Source organism: Miscanthus floridulus, chromosome 11 (assembly GCF_019320115.1).
Source record: "Miscanthus floridulus cultivar M001 chromosome 11, ASM1932011v1, whole genome shotgun sequence".
Classification (NCBI taxonomy): domain Eukaryota; kingdom Viridiplantae; phylum Streptophyta; class Magnoliopsida; order Poales; family Poaceae; genus Miscanthus; species Miscanthus floridulus.
The window spans coordinates 68,567,430-68,588,686 of NC_089590.1; the positions used below are offsets into that span (position 1 = coordinate 68,567,430).

Below are 21,257 nucleotides of genomic sequence, written 5' to 3' on the forward strand. Positions count from 1 at the left end.
TTTTTCTACGTAATGTTAGGATGCCAAGGCGTGGTAAAGCTCGTATTCCAAGGTAATCCCAATGTTTATTCATTATTTGTGCAACAAATAGAAAACCCTATGTTTAGGTTTGGTTCTCCGTTAATATGACTAAATTCTTTCAATTGTAGCTATGGTCACCAGAGGGCAAATCCCTACGACCTAAAGCCTCTCTCTGAAGGTGTTCCTCGACCAATGTGCTTTTGTGGTGATCCTTGCAAGGTAGACATCTCTGAAGATGAGGAAACATATAGACAGAGGTACTGGATGTGTCCCAATTATGCATGGGAACCTACAAAGCAACAGCGTCGTGCATCGTTTGTGAGGAATTTTTATTGTGTGTTAATTAATTTTCTTGTGATATTAAGTATTGCTTATTTATTTGTTTTGTAACAATTTGTTTTTCTTGCAGACCGTTCCACCACTGTGTGACTTTGAGCAGTGGATTGACACTGAGATCAAGGAGTCGGACAAGCAGCATCTAGAAGGCCTGAAGGAGTGGGATACGCAGGTTAAGGAGAGGTTTGAGCAGAGACGCAGACAGGAGGCTATAGAAAAGGAGCATAAGGAAGAGGAGAAAGGAAGGCGTGTTGCTGCGTACAGGGCGGAGAGGGAGAAGAAGCTTGAGCGTGTGCGCCGAGCGAAGGCAGCGATGGAGGAGAATCCCGATGCCCAGAGGAAGGGAAAGTGGCCTCATTGCACTCAGTAGGTATTTGGTTTATTCATGAACGATGTCGTGTAGCCCTAGACTTTTTTCACTATGTTATAATGCACTCTGCTTTTATTTCAGATGAACTTATTCCCTGAACTTTTTTTTATTATGTTGTAATGCACTATGCTTTTATTTCAGATGGTCTTATGCCCTGTACTTCGTTAACTATCCTAGGACTGTAGTGCTACTATTTGTATCACTGAAAAGGCTACTTGTGCTGTTGCAGTCACTGAAAGGGCTACAAGTACTGTTGCAGTCAATGAAAAGTCTATTTGAAAACTCACTGAAAAGCCTAGATTCATTTACTGTTGTATCCGTATATGCAATGAATTAATATCAGAGTGATGTACTGCATTTAGATGAAGTGACAAAACACAGGTGTAGCCGACGGTTTCAGAATGGAGGGAGGAAGAAGAAGGGGGCCTCGGCGTGGCTTCAAGGGACCAGACCTCGGCGTTGAGTCGGGCCACGCCGAGGCTGGTGGCTCGGCGTTAAGTGACCCCGCGCCGAGCTATTAGGCCACGATGCGTTGTTGGACTGTCTGGGCCGCGCGCCGGATGGTGGCAATAGCTCGACGTGGCAGGACAACGCGCTGAGGTTGGGCCCGTGGCGTTGGCTGACACGACGTCGACGTGTCGGACCCCACGCGCCACCATGTCTCTGTCGACCAGGGTCGTCCGTGATGTGGCAAGACCTCGGCGTCGTGTCAGACGACGCCGACCCTCATACCTCGGCGTCATGTTCTAAGACGCCTAAAAATGGTCTATTTTCGGCAAACGTTTTGGCGTAGGTCTTTTTTTAAAAAAATGTTTTCAAAAGGGTCCAAAATACAAAAATTTCACGCAAGGCAAGGCAGGCAGAATCTGCAGTCTCCGGATGATGACGATGGAAAGGGACTACTGGTTGTCCAAGGGGTGTTTTGTTTCTCCTCCTAAACTTTAGTTACGATTCCATCGGATATTTAACATATGTATGGAGTATTAAATATAGACTAATTACGAAACTAATTATACAGCTTACGACTAATTTGCGAGACTAATCTTGTAAGCCTAATTAGTTCATGGTTTAACAATATAGTGCCAAAGTAACATGTGTTAATGATGGATTAATTAGGCTTAATAAATTCGTATCGTGGAGTACCGACGGATTCTATAATTTATTTTTTTATTAGTATCCGAACACCCTATGCGACACCCTCACGTGACACCTCCTAAATTTTAGTCATCGGATCCCAAACACCCCCTTAGTCTTCACCAAAAACCTTTAAAAAAAAGATTTTTCTCTCGGCCTGCCCTGCAATCAAAGGAGACACGCACCATGCTTTGTGAAAGGATCTAACAATGCCTAGAGGGGGGATGAATAGACGTATCTAAAAATTTAACGCAAATGCTAAGTTCAAATCTGTCAGCCACTGTCGGAAGTCCCAACGTTTGGGTCGGAACTCCCGACGTTGTCAGAAGTTCCAACGCAAACGTCAGCAGTCCCGACGCCTAAGTGAACTACAAAAGCAGTGCCAAATTTAACTTTGCGGATAAATAATCTTACAACCTCACTTCCTAGTGGTTTGGTGAAGATGTTGGGTCACTCCCTTGACGTCGTAATGCCTCCAAATCGTAGATCGAGTCCAAACCCTAAAATAGAGATTTTGGAGACAAAGAGACAAACACATACAAGTAATCTCAAGCAATCACAACAACAACAAGCATGCGGGACATAAGAATTTATCCCGAGGTTCGGCAACCCCACAAAGGAGCTCCTACGTCCTCGTTGTTGAGGTGACCACCAAGGTCGGAGTCTTTTCCACCTCCTTGCCTCTCTCAAAGCGACTACAAAGGTCACTTGAGCTTTCCACTAAGAAATCGAAGGGTGATACAAACTTCCCAAGGCTCTTCCACAAGATGGAAGCTCTTGGGCAATGCCTAGCCGGCTAGGGGCAAAGCCCTAAGAGTAATAGACATAAAATCAATCGGCTTGACGAAGAAATCAAGTGCTCAAGCTTTCCAAAGTGATGCTCTCACTTAATCCACTCTCCTTTCACTCAAACCCTAAGGGAATCGAAGATTAGAGCAAAGGAGGAAGGAGAGGGGTGCTTTAGTTGCTTGGGAGCTGTTCAGTATGAAGCGAGTCAACTGTGAAATGAGTCCGTAACGGTTAGAAGTGAAGAGAGGAGTATTTATACTCCAAGTGAAAATTCAACCGTTCAGATCTACGTCGGGAGTCCCGACGTAGATCTCAGGACTTCCGACGTTAACAGAAAACACTGTTCACAACGGGTCAGAAGTCCGCGGGTGCAAGTCAATGTCGAAACTCTCGGCAAACGACGGGACTTCCGACGTGCACAGTTGAATAAACAGTCAGCACCACTGATGCCGGGACTCCCGACAAACGTCGGGACTTCCGACGATCGTCGGGACTCCCGACGAGCACAGACAGCCAGCCAGTCAGAAGCACGGGTGCCGGGACTCCCGGCTTAGGCCGGGACTTCCGACCGTCGGGAGTTCCGACATACGTCGGGACTTCCGACGTCCACAGACATAGAAAAAAATATTCTATGTGTTCGTGAAGTGCTAGAGTGTCTCCCTTTTGATTTTATTTAAATGCTTGAGCACTCTATCTTCCTCAGACCAACTAAATTTGCATCCCTCTTTATAGTGCGGCGGATTCTAAACTCAAAATCAAAATTAAAATCTTTGGAGATCGTTTTGAGTTCTTCCGCCCTTACAACTTTGAAAGGATCAAGATGCCCAAGAGGGGGGGGTGAATTGGGCTAATTCTAAATTTTCTTTCAATAATCAAATCCTACGGATAGCCCAATTAACCCCTTGTGCCTAGAAAAGTGTTTATATCAAACTAAAGCACAACAACCTCGCAACCTAAGTTCCAAACTTACTCTAGCAAGCAATTCTATGGATGTAAAAACAAGTATTGAATTGCTCAAAGTAAATACTCAAAGTAAGTGCTCAAAGTAAATAGAGAGAGAAAGGAACGCGGCGATGTTTTGCCGAGGTATCGGAGAGTCGCCACTCCCCACTAGTCCTCGTTGGAGCACCCGCGCAAGGGTGTAGCTCCCCCTTGATCTGCGCAAGGATCAAGTGCTCTCTACGGGTTGATTCTTCGACACTCCGTCGCGGCGAATCACCCAAAGCCGCTCACAACTTGAGTTGGGTCACCCACAAGCTCCGCCGGGTGAACACCAAACTCCCAATCACCACCAAGCCGTCTAGGTGATGGCGATCACCAAGAGTAACAAGCACGAACTCTCACTTGACCACGCTAAGCCTAATGAGAAGATGGATGCACACTTTGCTACTCTTGATTTGCTAATGAGGCTACTCTCTTGGATTCTCAAATCACAAACACCTCACTAGGATCTTGCTCTTCTTGGCACTCACAAACGTGTTTCTCAGCTGTTGGAATGAGCAAAGGATGCTCCACTCACGAGTGGAGCTTCTATTTATAAGCCAGCCTGAAAAACGAACCGTTATGAGCTTCTGCGGGATGACCGGACGCTCCGGTCGTGATGACCGGACGCTCCGGTCAGTTCAACCTGCGAACCAGTAGTAACGAGTCGACCGGACGCTGCCAGGGTCCGGTCATCACTGATCGGACGCGTCCGGTCGCATAAAACCCTTACTGGAACCTTACTGGACTCGACCGGACGCTGAACCCTCAGGGTCCGGTCAGCACTGACCGGACGCGTCCGGTCACTCTTTTCCAAGTCTGGACCCTTACTGGAGTCGACCGGACGCTGGCCCTCAGCGTCCGGTCACATGACCTTCCAGCGTCCGGTCACACCAGACTTAATCACCTCAGTCAAACGAACTGACCGGACCCTGCGGCCAGCGTCCGGTCGCACCGGAGCCAGCGTCCGGTCAGTGTTTGACCCTCCATTCACTTCCAACTTTCGAACATATGTGAATGAAGATTGCTCCAAAGGATCTTAGGCATTCATAGGAGCTACCTAGAGCTAGTTTTAACAAGTGTGCACCACACCTAACTCACTAGACTCAACTAGGTCAAGCTACCTGTTCATACCCCCCTTCATAGTACGGCCAAAGGAAAAACAAAGTCCTAAACTACTCTAAGTGTCTTTCCAACTCCAATCGACACTTAGAACTAGTCATCCTTAACCTTGTCGTCCATCCTTTGAAAACCGAAACGATTTCCATCGTAGGGGCATGACAACCTCGATTGCCCAATCGATCTCCATTACCATGACCTAACTTAATTGCCTCTGCAAAACACACGTTAGTCATAGTAATCTTGTATTGACATTAATCACCGAAATCCAACTAGGGGCCTAGATGCTTTCAATCTCCCCCTTTTTGGTGATTGATGACAATACCACCTCGAGTATGTTATGGAGTGAGGTTTTTGACGGGCTTGGTTCATATAAGCTTTTGTCAATAAGAACAAAAGAGCTAGTCAAGCTTATGTGACCCAAGCCAACACAATGTACTCAAAGGATATGAATTAAGCATGAGTACAATTAACAAAGCTCATTTGCTTCGAAGTATAAACGCGGAAGCAAAAACAAATGAGCATTACACAAGTGATATGACATATAGATAATGCAAAATAGAAATCACACATGTCAAATATCACAATCACGTAGATAGCACTATCACATATGTATAGTAGTATGCATGAAAGTAAACACACGAATGCATAAGTAATAGTGTATCACACAAATAAAACTCCAAATGTATATAATAAGCTAATACTGGATAACTAGCTCCCCCTAAAGCTCGCTCCCCCTGAGTCTACATACTCAAAACCCTCTCCCCCTTTGGCGTCAAACACCAAAACCTAAGGGTCGGTCGGCGGGGCTGCAGCGGACGAGTCGGGCGCTGAAGTACGTGGAGCAAGATGGAACTGGGCGCCATCATCATCTGACCCTGAGCTCTAAACTGACTGACCCTCTGAGGCAGGAAGTGTCGCTGAAGCGGTCTGGGTCTGAGCTGGGGCTGGTGCTGCCTGTGACGCTGCAAGTATGTCTGTCGTCGGATCTGACGAGGCGACAGACGAGGGGAGCCTCTGAGTGGTCATAATAGCTGGAGCTGCTGTAGACTGGACCGGCAGAATGCATGTGAGGCGGAGTAGGCATGCCGGTCAACTCGCTGAATGATGCTCCAAGACTCCTGGAGACTGACGACTCAGGCACGAATAGCGAAGAAGTCTGCTCTGGTGAGAAACCCGTGTGATAAGGAGTGAACTGCGGGGCTACACCAGGTGAAGCTAACCACTGGGACACCTGTACTGGAGGTGACGTGAACTGAGCTGGAGGCTGTCCCTGACTCTGAAGCCCGGTGGGCTGTACTGCTGGAGTCGTCGAAGTGGTAGGTGGCTGTGCAAGCTGGGGCGAAGTCTGTGGCAGTGGGATCCCAATGGCTGTCACTACATGCTGCATGAATCCCATGAGCTGCTGCTGCATAAGTAGCTGCTGGTGCTGAAGGAGCTGCTGCTGCCGCTGAAACTCGTCCTGACGAGCCTGAAACTGTGCGAAGTTTGTAGCTGTCTCCTGTGCCTGTCGTGTCTGGTCCTGCTGCATCCGCTCAAGAATAGCAATGAGAGCGGGGTCTGTCTGTGGAGCAGGTGGAGCAGAACTGGAGCTACCGGCCTCTGCATCGTGTCTGCGTGGAGGCATCTGAGGTATAGGCTGGTAGTCGTCGTCAGAGCTATCACTGTACTCACTCACTCCCTGCTGTGCCTCTAGCTCCTCCTCCTCAGTGGCTGCAATCCCTCTGATGATCTCGTCCTGCTGTGCTGCAGACTCTGGCACGTCGGGGCGACGACTAGGCTGACTGGGTGCCTGAGGAGTGGCGTGTCTGACCCTCTGTGACAGGTTGTAAGCCGGGAACTCTGTAGTGGCACCTGTATACTCATCCATCATGCCAGGGGGCTTATCAAGCACAACCCTGCGGATGAGGAACGTGATCCAGTGAGCATAGGGAAGCTGCCTACGACCCTTGAATCCCTCAGCTATAGTATCCTCCATCTCTGAAAGAAGGAGGTCCCAGATGTCAAACACTGTCATCTGCATGATGGCATTGAGAAGCCAGAGCTGTAAGCGAGTCAGGCCCTCCCTGTATCCCAACCTGGGAAGCAGTGTCCTCCTGATGATGGCCTCTAGTATCCTTCGCTGTAGGAGTCAAGTCAGTGGGGTTCCTGCTCGACCCCTCACCAAACGGCTCCTTGAAACAATGCCGCACTAGATCTGTAGGGGGCACCTGCCCTCCATGAGGACGCCTAGGAGGCCCCTGATGTCTATAGCAAACCTCATGCATCTTTACAGGCTGCTCCTGTAGTCTCAGTATCTCCCTGACTCTGTCACTAGTCACTCTGTAGTCTTTGCCTTTGAAAGCAAAATGAATGAATCTGTGATGAGGATCAATGTAGAGCGAGGCATAAAACTGAATGGACCCAAGAAGGTACATATATGCCCGTCCGTCCAATCAAATCTGTCAGTCCTGGCAAATATGACAAGTATTGCCGAATGCCCTCTCCGGCTGCTGCCACAATGGACTCTATCTGACAGACCCTCTGTGATCTGAACACTGCCCCACTGTTAAGATATGCATTGTAGAAATCCTCATGCAGTGGCGTGTAGAACCCCTCAGCTGCTCTCTCATCCCTCCTGGGAGGAAACCAAACCTCAAACTCAACAAACCGCAGCTGCTGAACCTGCCTGGCTGTAGCGGCCCTCAAGTCGAGGTGAACCACTGGAGGCGGACCCTGTGGTCTAGGCGGAGGGCGTGAACCCCTGCGCTGTGTAACTGGCCTCGGTGGAACTGCAGCACTGGTACGACTCGAGCGGCGTAGCTGAGGTGCCGGCTCGGTCTCCTGACTCTCCTGAGTCTCCTGGGCTGGCTGAGGCTCTGCTGGTGGAGGCTGCTGCTGTGCTGACGGACCCTCCTCAATGGCGACCCGTCGTCCTGCAAGCGTGGCAGTCCCAGCTGGACTACTGTGACGACGCTCAACCTCCTCAATCGCAGCTCTGACTGCTGGTGAAACCGGCTGATCCGCAATGACAACTCCGCTGCGGGCACCTCCTCTCTCGGCACGCTCTGCAGCCTCTGCAACAGCTGCTGCTCTCGCTGTCTCTGCGTCGGGGTACTTCCGCTTCTTTGATGTCACCTGCTTGGTTGACTTGCCCTTCGATCCGGCTGGCTGGCGAGGCGGGGGCCTCCGATCATCATCACCTGGGCCACCACCAACATTCTTGGTGCGAGCCATCTGAACTGACAAGATGGTGAACTGACGCTGATGAAGATCAACTATCAACCTGCCGCTTTCGAGGCTTGGCCTCGATCCTTACTCGCGAGCTTGGCTCCGAGTTAACTGTCAGCTGCCAGACGAAACACAACGGAACCGACTCGCTGCACGATAGAATAGATGGATATACAAATAAATACCATATATCTAATAGATGCGAAATCCTAATAGAGAAAGCAATGTAGATGCGAAATTGAATCGAGTGGCTTTCTACCTGACAAACGGCGATCCGAGAAGAGATAAGATATCACGTGGGGGATACTCGGAACCTGGGCTAGGGTTAGGTCAAATGCCCTGAATGCAATGGGGAATCAGTGACTTCAAATCGATCTAGGTCACAATTTGAGATCAAGAGTGAAGCACAAGACTTGCCTTACCAATCAATGGGATGGTTGGGCAAGAGCACTTTGTCGTGAAGACTGGCAGCCTGGCAACGGAGGAGCGGCGAAGTGCTGAACAGACGTGGTGGCTCGGCTGCTGGCTTGGGCACGGCGGCGCGGCTAGGCGATGGCGGCTGAGCGCGGAGGCGCGGGGCTCGGTGGCGCGCGAGGCCGGGGCGCGGGGCGCGGCTACGGGCTCTGCTGCGGCGGCGCGGCTGGGCAGGGGCACGCAGGCGTGGGAGCGTGGTGAGGCGCGAGGAGGCGGCGGCGCAATGGTGCGGCAGCTCGGGCTAGGGCACGGCGGCGGCTTGGGCTAGGTCACAGCGGCGGAAAAATCTGGATAAATAATCCCCCAAACGCGACAGAAAAGGAAACCGAAAAGAGTCCTCAAGACGCGCGAGATCCACTGACCGGACGCTCCGGTGGTAGCGACCGGACGCTACCACCCAGCGTCCGGTCGATTCCAGAGAGGTCCAAATCCTCTGGAATCGCGACCGGACGCGTCCGGTGGTCCATGACCGGACGCAGGCAGGGTCCGGTCAGAACAACTTGATCACCCTTCGATCGACCGGACGCTGAACCTTTCCTGACCGGACGCACAGACGCAGCGTCCGGTCACACCTTCAACAGCAGTTCACCTCCTGTGAACTGACCGGACGCTGGACAGCAGCGTCCGGTGCAGCGTCCGGTGCCCTTTTTCCAGCAAACCTTCAACCTTCCTTCGCGCTGCCTGTTCCCAATCAAGTCCCAACTTGAATAAGATCCAAATAAACACCAATTGGGACTGATGTGAGTGACCTCTCTCAAACCCTCATATTTTTCAAAATATTTTGCCTTAGGCTATAATTCTTTTTAAGAAAATAGGCAACAAGAGGGCAAATGGAACAAAACGACAAAACAACATTCATGCATATGTAATACTTGTAAGTAAATCTAGTTGCTTGTCAAGTTTGATCCAAGGTTAAGCTTCTTCACACGCTTTTCGGCGGTTATCTTAACCATGTTAGACAAGCCCTATATGCATTGCCAAAAATTAAACATGTTGTATATTACAATGAATGCAAGGGACAACACAAGCTCAATTTTTAGTGAAGTTACTAAAATCAAGTACATTGAGCTCGTTCCGCAATCTACAAAATGTAGCCTCATCAAGCGGTTTAGTGAAGATATCCGCTAATTGATCTTCGGATCTTACACCTTCTAGTGATATGTCATTTTTAGCTACATGATCTCTTAGAAAGTGATGGCGGATATCTATATGCTTGGTGCGAGAGTGTTGAACCGGATTATTTGCAAGTTTTACCGCACTTTCATTGTCGCACAAAAGAGGTACTTTCTCTAGAACTACTCCATAGTCTAGTAAAGTTTGTTTCATGTATAATATTTGTGCACAACAAGCACCCGCGGCAATGTATTCCGCTTCGGCGGTGGACAAAGCCACACTATTTTGCTTCTTGGAGGACCAAGACACAAGTGATCTACCAAGCAAATGGCACCCTCCGGATGTGCTCTTTCTATCAACTTTACATCCGGCGTAGTCCGAATCGGAATAGCCAATTAATTCAAATAAAGCTCCTTTGGGATACCAAAGGCCAATGCTTGGTGTGTGCTTAAGATACCTAAGGATTCTTTTTACGGCAATTAAATGTGTTTCCTTAGGACTAGCTTGAAATCTAGCACACATACACACACTAAACATGATGTCGGGCCTAGATGCGGTTAAGTATAACAAGCTACCAATCATAGAACGGTAGAGAGTTTGATCAACCGAGTTACCTCCCTCATCTAGGTCGAGATGTCCATTGGTAGGCATTGGGGTCTTGATTGACTTACATTCATCCATCTTGAATCTCTTGAGAAGATCTTTAGTGTATTTCTCTTGAGAGATGAAGATGCCTTCTTTCATTTGCTTGACTTGAAAACCAAGAAAGAATGTAAGCTCACCAATCATTGACATCTCGAACTCCTTAGACATCAATTCACCAAATTCTTTGCATGAGTCTTCATTTGATGATCCAAAGATGATATCATCAACATACACTTGACAAATGAAGATATGCCCATCAAGCTTCTTGGTGAATAGTGTGGTGTCCACCTTCCCAATGGTGAAGCCCTTCTTAATAAGGAAGTCCCGAAGGCGCTCATACCAAGCTCTTGGGGCTTGCTTAAGCCCATATAGTGCCTTGGACAACCTATAAACATGATTAGGATATCTAGGGTCTTCAAACCCGGGAGGTTGATCAACATAGACTAGTTCATTAATAAAGCCATTTAAGAATGCACTTTTCACATCCATTTGATATAGTTTCATTTCATGATGTGATGCATATGCAAGAAGGATACGGATGGCTTCTAATCTTGCAACCGGTGCAAAAGTCTCTCCAAAATCCAAACCTTCAACTTGAGAGAACCCTTTTGCTACTAGTCTTGCCTTGTTCCTCACAACAACACCTTGATCATCTTGCTTGTTGCGGAACACCCACTTGGTTCCAATGACTCTTGCATCTTTTGGTCGCTCTTCAAGATTCCAAACTTCATTGCGAGTGAAGTTGTTCAACTCTTCATGCATGGCATTGATCCAATCCGGATCTTTAAGAGCATCTTCTACCTTGGTAGGCTCATAGCAAGAGACAAAAGAGTGATGAGCAATAAATGAAGTAAGTTTTTGAGATCTAGTCATCACCCCCTTCGTTGGACTCCCTATGATGAGATCTTGTGGATGATCTTGTAGGAGAGGTGTATTTCTTCTATTGACCACTTGACGAGGAGGTTGTGGAGCATCAACATCTTGTGCTTGTACCACCATTTGCTCATGGGAGATATGAGTATCTTCATTTTCTACTCTCCCAACTTTATCACCATCTTGTGGTACATTTGATGAAGAAGGTTGGTTAATGACTTGTACGTCATCTTCATCATCTTTTGGCTTGATGTCTCCCACCAGGAATATTCTTCATAGCCTCCCTCAATGGTTCATCACCTACATCATCAAGATTCTCATGTGCTCCTTGGGAGCCGTTAGATTCATCAAATTCCACATCATATGTTTCTTCAACCAAGCCGGTGGCATGATTAAATACTCTATATGCTTTGGACTTCAATGAGTAACCAACAAGAAAACCTATATCACAACGCCTTTGAAACTTCCCTAGGTGTTGCCGCTTCTTGTAGATGTAGCACTTGCAACCAAACACCCTAAAGAAGGAGACGTCCGGCTTCTTCCCATTGAGCAACTCATATGGTGTCTTGACAAGGAACTTTTGAAGAAATAGGCGGTTGGATGCATAACATGCGGTGTTGATTGCTTCCGCCCATAGAGCTTCGGGGGTGTTGTACTCATCTAGCATTGTCCTTGCAAGAGTGATCAAAGTCCGGTTCTTCCTCTCAACTACACCATTTTGTTGAGGAGTATAGGTTGCGGAGACTTCATGTTTGATTCCAACTTCATCACAATAAGCTTCTATGTTTGTGTTGTCAAATTCTTTGCCATTGTCACTTCTTATCTTCTTGAGCTTCACTTCAAATTCATTTTGAGCTCTCTTGGCAAATTTCTTGAAACAAGATGCAACTTCGGATTTGTCATGAAGAAAGAACACCCATGTATATCTTGAATAGTCATCCACAATCACAAGACAATAGAGATTTCCTCCCAAACTCTTGTATGTTGTTGGTCCAAATAAATCCATGTGTAGGAGTTCTAGCACTCTTGTGGTTGACATGAAAGCTTTGGTTGGATGAGTGTTTGCAACTTGTTTGCCGGCTTGACATGCACTACAAAGCTTGTCCTTCTCAAACTTCACATCCTTCAACCCTCTCACCAAATCATTTTTCATAAGCTTCTTGAGTGAGCTCATCCCAACATGAGCAAGTCTTCTATGCCATAGCCACCCAAGTGTTGTTTTGGTGAATATGCAAGTCTTCAAGTTTGCATCTTCGGAGGTGAAGTCAACTAGATATAAGTTGTTGTATCTAAATCCATTGAATATCACTTGATTGTCATCTACCTTGGATACAACAACCTCCTTCTCGGTGAATAAGCATTGAAAGCCAAGATCACACAATTGCCCAACGGATAGCAAGTTGAAGCTCAATGAAGCAACATAGAGCACATTGGAGATGGAATGATCATTTGATATTGACACTTTGCCCAATCCTTTAACCTTGCCCTTTGAATTATCTCCAAATGTTATTTTCTCTTGTCCATCTACCTCTTCATCTAGTGAGGTGAACATACGAGGATCACCGGTCATATGTTGAGTGCAACCACTATCAATAACCCAATGACTTCCACCGGTCTTGTAGTTCACCTACACACAAGAGATTCAAGCTTTAGGGATCCAAGCTTGTTGAGGGCCCTTCACCTTCTCAACAAGTGACTTAGCCACCCAAATTTTCTTAGGCCTACTCTTGTTTGGGGGACCTAAGAACATGACTTTCATCTTTCCACTCGAATCTTTTCTAAGCATGTAGTGAGCATTGAAAGCAAAAGGTCTAGCATGCTTGGGCAAGGGTTGTGGTGGTGGAGTTTGACACTCATGAGCAAAGTGGCCTTCTTGTCCACATTCAAAACATCTCTTTGGCTTTGGCTTTGGCTTTGATTGTTGGTGTTGAGCTTGAGCCTTCTTCTTCTCTACACTTGCCATATATCCAATGCCACTTCTATCCATCTTCATGACGGTAGTTCATGAGTAGCTCACTTTGGAGATGCTTGCCTCTAGCAAACTTGCTCAATCCCACCTTGAGATGCTCTTTCTCCATCTTGAGCTTCTTGTTCTCTTCCTTGAGAAGATCATTGTTCTTCTCCTCCTTGAGTTTCTTGACTTCTTCTTTTAACTTCTCATTCTCAAGGATCACCTCTTTGTCATGATCAAGAGTTTCTAGCACAATGGTGTTGTGACTTTTCATTTCTTCAAGATCTTTCATGAGCTTCTCATTGTTACTCTTGAGCTTGACATACTCATCATGGTCATTGCACTCAACCACTTGCTTGCCCTTGCTACTAGATCCATGCTCAATGCTTTCATCAATTAAATCATCACATGAGGTAGCTATATCAATCTTAACAACATGGTTAGTAGCATCATGTGGCTCATTTGGTAAGACTTCTTGTGCAATAATAAGGGTATCATAATTGATCTTTAGACTTGCATATTCATCTTTTAGCTTATTGTGACTAGTGATAAGCTCATTGTGCACCCTCTCAAGTTTATCATTTTTATCTTTAAGCTCTTTCTTAGAAGATTTGAGCTCCTTGAGTTTGGATGATATAGAATCATTTGTTTCTTTGAGCTCATCATTAGCCTTTTCTAATGTGTCACATCTAGCTAAGAGTGAATCATTTTTAGCATCAAGTTTTTCATTTGTAGCTCTACTCTTTCTAATGATCTTAGTATATTTTCTTAGTATTTTAACAAGATCATCATAAGTAGGTGAGTCATCATCATCGCTATCACTATCATCATCACTAGCATGTTCATCATCACTACTATCATCACTCTTAGTTACCTTGCGTTCACCTTTGGCCATAAGGCATAGGTGTGTAGAGGATGATGGCGATGGTGGTGGTGAAGATGCAAGATCAATAGCAATGGCGGCCACCTTTTCATCGTCACTATCATCATCGGATGATCCACTTGATGAATCAATGTCCGTGAGCCAATCACCGACAATATAGGCCTTGCCACTCTTCTTCTTCTTGTAGAACTCCCTCTTTTTGCCATCTCTCTTCTTGTATGGCTTGTTCTTCTTCTTTTCATCTTCATCACTTGAATCATCTTTCTTGCCCTTGTTCTTGAACTTGTCTTTCTTGGGCTTTGTGCATTGATGAGCTAGATGACCAATTTCGCCACAATTGTAGCAATCCATCTCGGAGATTGGCTTTCTTCTTGAGCTAGTGAAGAATTTCTTCTTCTTGCCATCAAACTTGATGCCACTCTTGTTTAGCCTTTTTAGCATCTTGGTGGTCTTCTTCACCATGAGGGCAAGGCTTTCTTCATCATCTTCATCACTTGAGCTCTCATACTCAAGTCTTGCTTTGCCCTTGTCTTGGCTAGCTTTGAATGCTAAGTCCTTCTCTTTCTTCTTTGTAGAGGATGAGCCATCTTGTGGTGTGATGTGCATGTATATCTTATGAGCATTGATCTTTCCCAAGATTTGTGTCGGTGTAGCGGCGGAAAGATCACCTTGATGTAGCACGGTCACAATGTGCCCATATTTGTCAATGGGGAGGACACTCAAAATTTTTCTCACAACATCGGATGGTGACATTTGAGTGAGTCCAAGCCCATTGACTTCCTCTACAAGAACATTCAATCGAGAATACATCTCATTAGCACTTTCTTTGGGAAGCATCTCAAAAGAATTTAGCTTTTTAATCACAAGATGATAGCGTTCCTCATGCTCACTCTTGGTTCCCTCATGGAGCGCACAAACGTCCGACCATAGAGCATGGGCGTCTTTGTGGTTCCTTACACGATTGAACACCTCTTTGCAAAGGCCTCTAAAAATGGTGTTGCGAGCCTTTGCATTCCATTTCTCATAATTCACTTCATCGCCTTGAAGTTGTGCGGCATTCCTAGGTGCGGGGAACCCTTGAGAGGCGGCTCTAAGAATTCCAACATCTAGAGCTTCTAAGTATGCCTCCATGCGGATTTTCCAATATGGAAAATCATCTCCCTCAAAGATAGGAGGAGGTCCATCCCCGTGAGACATCTTGCTCTAAGCGATTAAGCTTAAAAACGTGAGCACGAGGCTCTGATACCAATTGAAAGGATCAAGATGCCCAAGAGGGGGGGAGTGAATTGGGCTAATTCTAAATTTTCTTTCAATAATCAAATCCTACGGATAGCCCAATTAACCCCTTGTGCCTAGAAAAATGTTTATATCAAACTAAAGCACAACAACCTCGCAACCTAAGTTCCAAACTTACTCTAGCAAGCAATTCTATGGATGTAAAAACAAGTATTGAATTGCTCAAAGTAAATACTCAAAGTAAGTGCTCAAAGTAAATAGAGAGAGAAAGGAACGCGGCGATGTTTTGCCGAGGTATCGGAGAGTCGCCACTCCCCACTAGTCCTCGTTGGAGCACCCGCGCAAGGGTGTAGCTCCCCCTTGATCCGCGCAAGGATCAAGTGCTCTCTACGGGTTGATTCTTCGACACTCCGTCGCGGCGAATCACCCAAAGCCGCTCACAACTTGAGTTGGGTCACCCACAAGCTCCGCCGGGTGAACACCAAACTCCCAATCACCACCAAGCCGTCTAGGTGATGGCGATCACCAAGAGTAACAAGCACGAACTCTCACTTGACCACACGAAGCCTAATGAGAAGATGGATGCACACTTTGCTACTCTTGATTTGCTAATGAGGCTACTCTCTTGGATTCTCAAATCACAAACACCTCACTAGGATCTTGCTCTTCTTGGCACTCACAAACGTGTTTCTCAGCTGTTGGAATGAGCAAAGGATGCTCCACTCACGAGTGGAGCTTCTATTTATAAGCCAGCCTGAAAAACGAACCGTTATGAGCTTCTGCGGGATGACCGGACGCTCCGGTCGTGATGACCGGACGCTCCGGTCAGTTCAACCTGCGAACCAGTAGTAACGAGTCGACCGGACGCTGCCAGGGTCCGGTCATCACTGACCGGACGCGTCCGGTCGCATAAAACCCTTACTGGAACCTTACTGGACTCGACCGGACGCTGAACCCTCAGGGTCCGGTCAGCACTGACCGGACGCGTCCGGTCACTCTTTTCCAAGTCTGGACCCTTACTGGAGTCGACCGGACGCTGGCCCTCAGCGTCCGGTCACATGACCTTCCAGCGTCCGGTCACACCAGACTTAATCACCTCAGTCAAACGAACTGACCGGACCCTGCGGCCAGCGTCCGGTCGCACCGGAGCCAGCGTCCGGTCAGTGTTTGACCCTCCATTTACTTCCAACTTTCGAACATATGTGAATGAAGATTGCTCCAAAGGATCTTAGGCATTCATAGGAGCTACCTAGAGCTAGTTTTAACAAGTGTGCACCACACCTAACTCACTAGACTCAACTAGGTCAAGCTACCCGTTCATACCCCCCTTCATAGTACGGCCAAAGGAAAAACAAAGTCCTAAACTACTCTAAGTGTCTTTCCAACTCCAATCGACACTTAGAACTAGTCATCCTTAACCTTGTCGTCCATCCTTTGAAAACCGAAACGATTTCCATCGTAGGGGCATGACAACCTCGATTGCCCAATCGATCTCCATTACCATGACCTAACTTAATTGCCTCTGCAAAACACACGTTAGTCATAGTAATCTTGTATTGACATTAATCACCGAAATCCAACTAGGGGCCTAGATGCTTTCAAACTTCAAGAATTGAGGGATACCATTTCATCTTTATCAACTCTTTGATTCTTTCACGGGACTAATGGCTGCGACATATCTCATTTAGATCACATTAGTCCCTAATTTGGATGTCATCAATACACCAAAACCCACGTAGGGGGGCAAATGCACTTTCACTTTGTCGATGAAGGAACTGCTGTAGTTGAGTGCAATTCTTTTTTAAGGAAAGTGGTTTTTTATGTAGTGGACGATCTCAAGACTGATGAACAGCTAGCTTCGGTTCTTTGTTAATGGCTGTGTCAGTTCAGGAGTGTTGTCTGGAATCAAAAGGTTCTAACAAAAACGTGATCCTCTCATGTTTGTTCTCGGAAATAGTATATTGTATTTTGCATGAGCACTGTGTGCTGCTACTTTTTTTTAGAATGGACGAAGCAGGCAGTTGGTTTCCAAATCCAAACGTGAGGTGTCTGAGACTGCATATAGTACTAGTATTCACTTGTTGACACAAGACTGACGAACACCTTGGGATCTTTGTTAATGGTTGTGTCGTCGTCACTCAACAGTTTAGGAGTGTTGTCGGACACCCTACATACGGTAATAATCAAGATTCCAACAAAAATGTGATCCTCTCATATATTCGTTCTTGGAAATAGTATATTTTGCATGTGCACTGGCTGTGTGTGCGGTTACTTTTTGTTTTTAAACGGACGAAGAAGGCAGTTGATTTCCAAATCCAAATGTGAGGTGCGTGAGTTATTAGTACGTACAGCATGCACTTACAAAAGTAGCAAGTATATGTTTTCTCGTTGACACCGTGATGAGCAGGATAACACACATCCTTTCTCCACCTTTTCTACCAAATAGTTTAAAAAGGCGACGTGGCAGCGGCCGTTCATCTGTAGTATGCAACTATGCTGCTATGCATGCATGTAGTTGGCTGGTCAAAGTGTTCACCTGCTAAATTCGGCAGCTAATCAAGCCTACACTACTCAAGAATTCCCTTTCACGAGAACCCTTTCACTTTGTGGTAAGAACTCTGCTGAACAACTCTGAAGTGATCAGCTGTTCTTATTGGATGCAACGCGCACTGATTAATTGGCCGAGCCTTCGTACCTGACTGTGCTGCCTGTGCCTATTCACAAATTGGGATGGAGGGATGGATGGACGCACGAGTGAGGTTGGACTCCAATCTGTCCTGTATGCAGTAGTTGGGCCTATTCTTGTGGATTGCAACAGGTACACATTGCGTGCTAGCACCCGTAATCAATGAAAGCGATCAGGTCGAGATTGAGGTTTAAAATTTTAATTGATCGGCGAATCAGATTGTTGATGTTTGATCACCGACGAGAGGTGCCGTACAGAAGAAAAATAGTAACGGGTAGGTAGTCTTCTTTTTTCTACTACTATTTCCAACAGTGACGACTGACGAGCAGGTAGTAGTCTAGTAGTAGCTAGGTCTTGGAAGGAAGCTAGAACGGAGCTTGATACGTGCAAAGCAAATTTCTATATGCAGAAGACATAGTTTCAACTTTTAAAAAATGATCAAACAGAAGAAAAAAAGGGCGTAAACATAAGCCCGGGAAAGTACGGTTTATTGGCTTCTGCTAGAGTGCAGCCATTTTTTTTCAACAACTTGTTAATTTCTATGGCCTGTTGATATCAACAGCTTAACTAGAGGGGAAATTGATCAAATAATTTGAGTGGTACGTACTTACCAAATGCCAGCACCTTTTGTGTCCTTATTAAGATAATGTGTGAAACTACCAAATTTGACAATGCAATATTTCAACTGGAATATATAATTACCGCGTACGTATTCTACTTCTTCCTCCTCCTTTTGATGCGTTCTTTGTCGACGGAATCTGCGCAAAGGACAACCGGTGGTGGAAAAAGGAAACATGAAAAATGTTCTGAGAAGGTCTAAATTAGCTGTGGATTTTGACACTTCCACTTATCCACTGGCTGTGGATCATATATTCACGCCCATCCGTACCCCATGAATTTTCCCGTTTTTGTCCAGTCATTAACTTATTAGTATAAGAAGCATAAAACAAACTGAGTTTCTCTAGGGCTACAAACTGAGCATTTAACTCTCTGTAACCAGGTTGCAATCCACCTTTTAATATGTCCCCCAGGAGATGAAGGAGCTGGACAACCTAACTCTAAAATTACCCTATTTTCAAGCTAGGATAGGAAGCGCCATTGATTGGGAAGCTCTGCGCACAGTGGTACGGACACGGACTGCTCCAAGCCTCGAAATAGATTTGATCCTAAGCAAAGTGCCCCAGCTAGCTCTCTGTGCCCCGCCATTTATGCTGATTTTGACAAATCGTGTGAAAAAAATCGATATTTAGCCATCATTGTCGCGCTTAATCTCCCTTTTTTTTCGCTTTCCCAAAACATGCTTTATTAGCCCATAACCCACGGTCTGATGATGCAGCCACGTCGCGGTTGTCCAACTGACGGCACACCAAGCAATCGCTCATGTCCAGTCGCGGCCGACGCCACCGCGATGCCAGTCGGCGCCCGCGCGGCCACCTCGGACACCCAGCTGGGCAAGCAAGGGCCGCGGGGGCCCAAAGAGATCGCGCGAGGCCCCCCCACGCGATCGCGGCCTCCCGTGCGCCGTCGCGGAAATCAACGGTGCAGGCAGAGGCAGAGGCAGAGGCAGGGCTCCCGACTCCCGTCGACCGTCGTGGCACAAGGCTGACAGCTGACAGCTGACAGCCTGACAGCGAGGGGGTCTGGTTGGTGAGGGGAGTCCGCGGTGAGGACCCGCGCGCGAACGCGAGCGGACACGGCCGCGGCTTGTGTTGTGCCACCTGTCGCGCGCTGTCGGCGTCACCCGGCATCTCACCGCGGGGCCGCGCAGCGTGCGTGCGTGCGTGTATATAAACACCTGGCCCTGCCACTGTCCCGGTTGCAGCAGCTCCGCACAGGCCCCTGGCACAAGCGAGGCATTGTCGCGGAATCGCGAGCGATCACGCTGGTCAGGAGCAGAGCAGGAGCTTTCAGAGGTGTCGCCGCGCAGCAGCAGCTTGGGGCTCGGAACGAACAACCATGGGGAAGGGCCGGGCACCGTGCTGCGCCAAGGTGGGGCTCAACAAGGGCTCCTGGACGCCGGAGGAGGACATGCGCCTCATCGCCTACATTCAGAGGTATGGCCACGCCAACTGGCGCGCCCTGCCCAAGCAAGCAGGTACGTACGGGGACGGGAGCCCCTGCCGCCGGCGGCGCGCCATCATGGCATGGATTCCGTCGTCTGCACATGCATGATGCGTGGGACTGGGAGTTCGTTCAGCTCTAATCGTTGGTTCTTCGACTCCATCCGTCCATAGGGTTGCTGCGGTGCGGGAAGAGCTGCCGGCTGCGGTGGATCAACTACCTCCGCCCGGACCTCAAGCGCGGCAACTTCACCGCCGAGGAGGAGGAGACCATCATCAAGCTCCACGCCATGCTCGGCAACAAGTACGTACGGTGCAAGCAGCGTTCCGACTTCGAGGATCGGAGTTCAGCTGCACACGTCGTCCTTTGGACCCAGCCATGACGTCGAGACTGATCGAGTTCCGTTTGGATTCTGTCTCTAGGTGGTCCAAGATCGCGTCGTGCCTGCCGGGCCGGACGGACAACGAGATCAAGAACGTCTGGAACACGCACTTGAAGAAGCGGGTGTCGCCGGCCGGCGGGGAGGAGCGCGGCGCCGACGGGTCCAAGAAGAAGAAGAAGAAAGCAGCCGCTGGCGGTGGCGCCGAGGAGCCGCTCCCGTCGCCGTCGCAGTCCTCGTCCACCACTACGACGACCAACTGCTCCAGCGGCGACGACTCCGGCGAGCAGCAGAGCAACACGAGCAAGGAGGAGCCGGACGACGACGAGCTGGACCTGGAGAACCTCGATATGATGCCCATGCTCGACGACCCAGCTGCCTTCGGCTTCGACATGCTGGTGGACCCCGTGCCTCCGGCGCCGTACGGCCCGGCCGTGTCCGTGTCCGTGTCCGCGCCCACGTCGCCCTGCGCCTCGTCCAAGTCCCCGCCGCCGGCGCCGGCGTGCGCCCCGCCCGGCGTGGACGACCACCTGCTCGTGCTGACGGAGATCGACATCGACCATGAGCTGTGGAGCATCATCGACGGCGACGGCGGCGCCTCCGCTTGCACTGTAGCCGCCGCCGAGGCACCGGCGTCGTGCTGCCAGCTGAGCAATGCGTCAGAGCCGCCGAGCGGCGGCGCCAACACGACCAGCCACGGAGCGGAGGAGGGAAAGGAGTGGTGGTTGGAGGACCTTGAGAGGGAGTTGGGCCTGTGGGGCTCCGTGGAGGACTACGAGTACCCAACGGGCCCACATGGTCTGGTCGCTGACCACCCGGACCCGCTTCCTGCCATGGTGGACGACCCAGTGTCCTGCTACTTCCAAGCGGGCCCCGCCTCCGCCATGCTCCAGGAACCCGGATACTCTGCTGCTGCAGTCACAAGCAGTAACCAGATGGGGTTGTGAGATTATCGTCGTTCATTTGTGATTTTTCGATAGCAAAAAATAGAAATCC

At 48.2% G+C, this 21,257-nt stretch overlaps 1 protein-coding gene across 1 annotated transcript; it reads left to right on the plus strand.

Moving 5' to 3' along the window:
* The first annotated feature begins 19,645 nt into the window (after window positions 1–19,645).
* Window positions 19,646–21,257, plus strand: LOC136491131 (myb-related protein Zm1-like). The gene is made up of 3 exons (XM_066487363.1): window positions 19,646–19,916; window positions 20,056–20,185; window positions 20,305–21,257. Exons 1-3 carry the CDS (start codon window positions 19,778–19,780, stop codon window positions 21,206–21,208), a joined length of 1,173 nt encoding a protein of 390 aa, XP_066343460.1. The 5' UTR covers window positions 19,646–19,777; the 3' UTR covers window positions 21,209–21,257.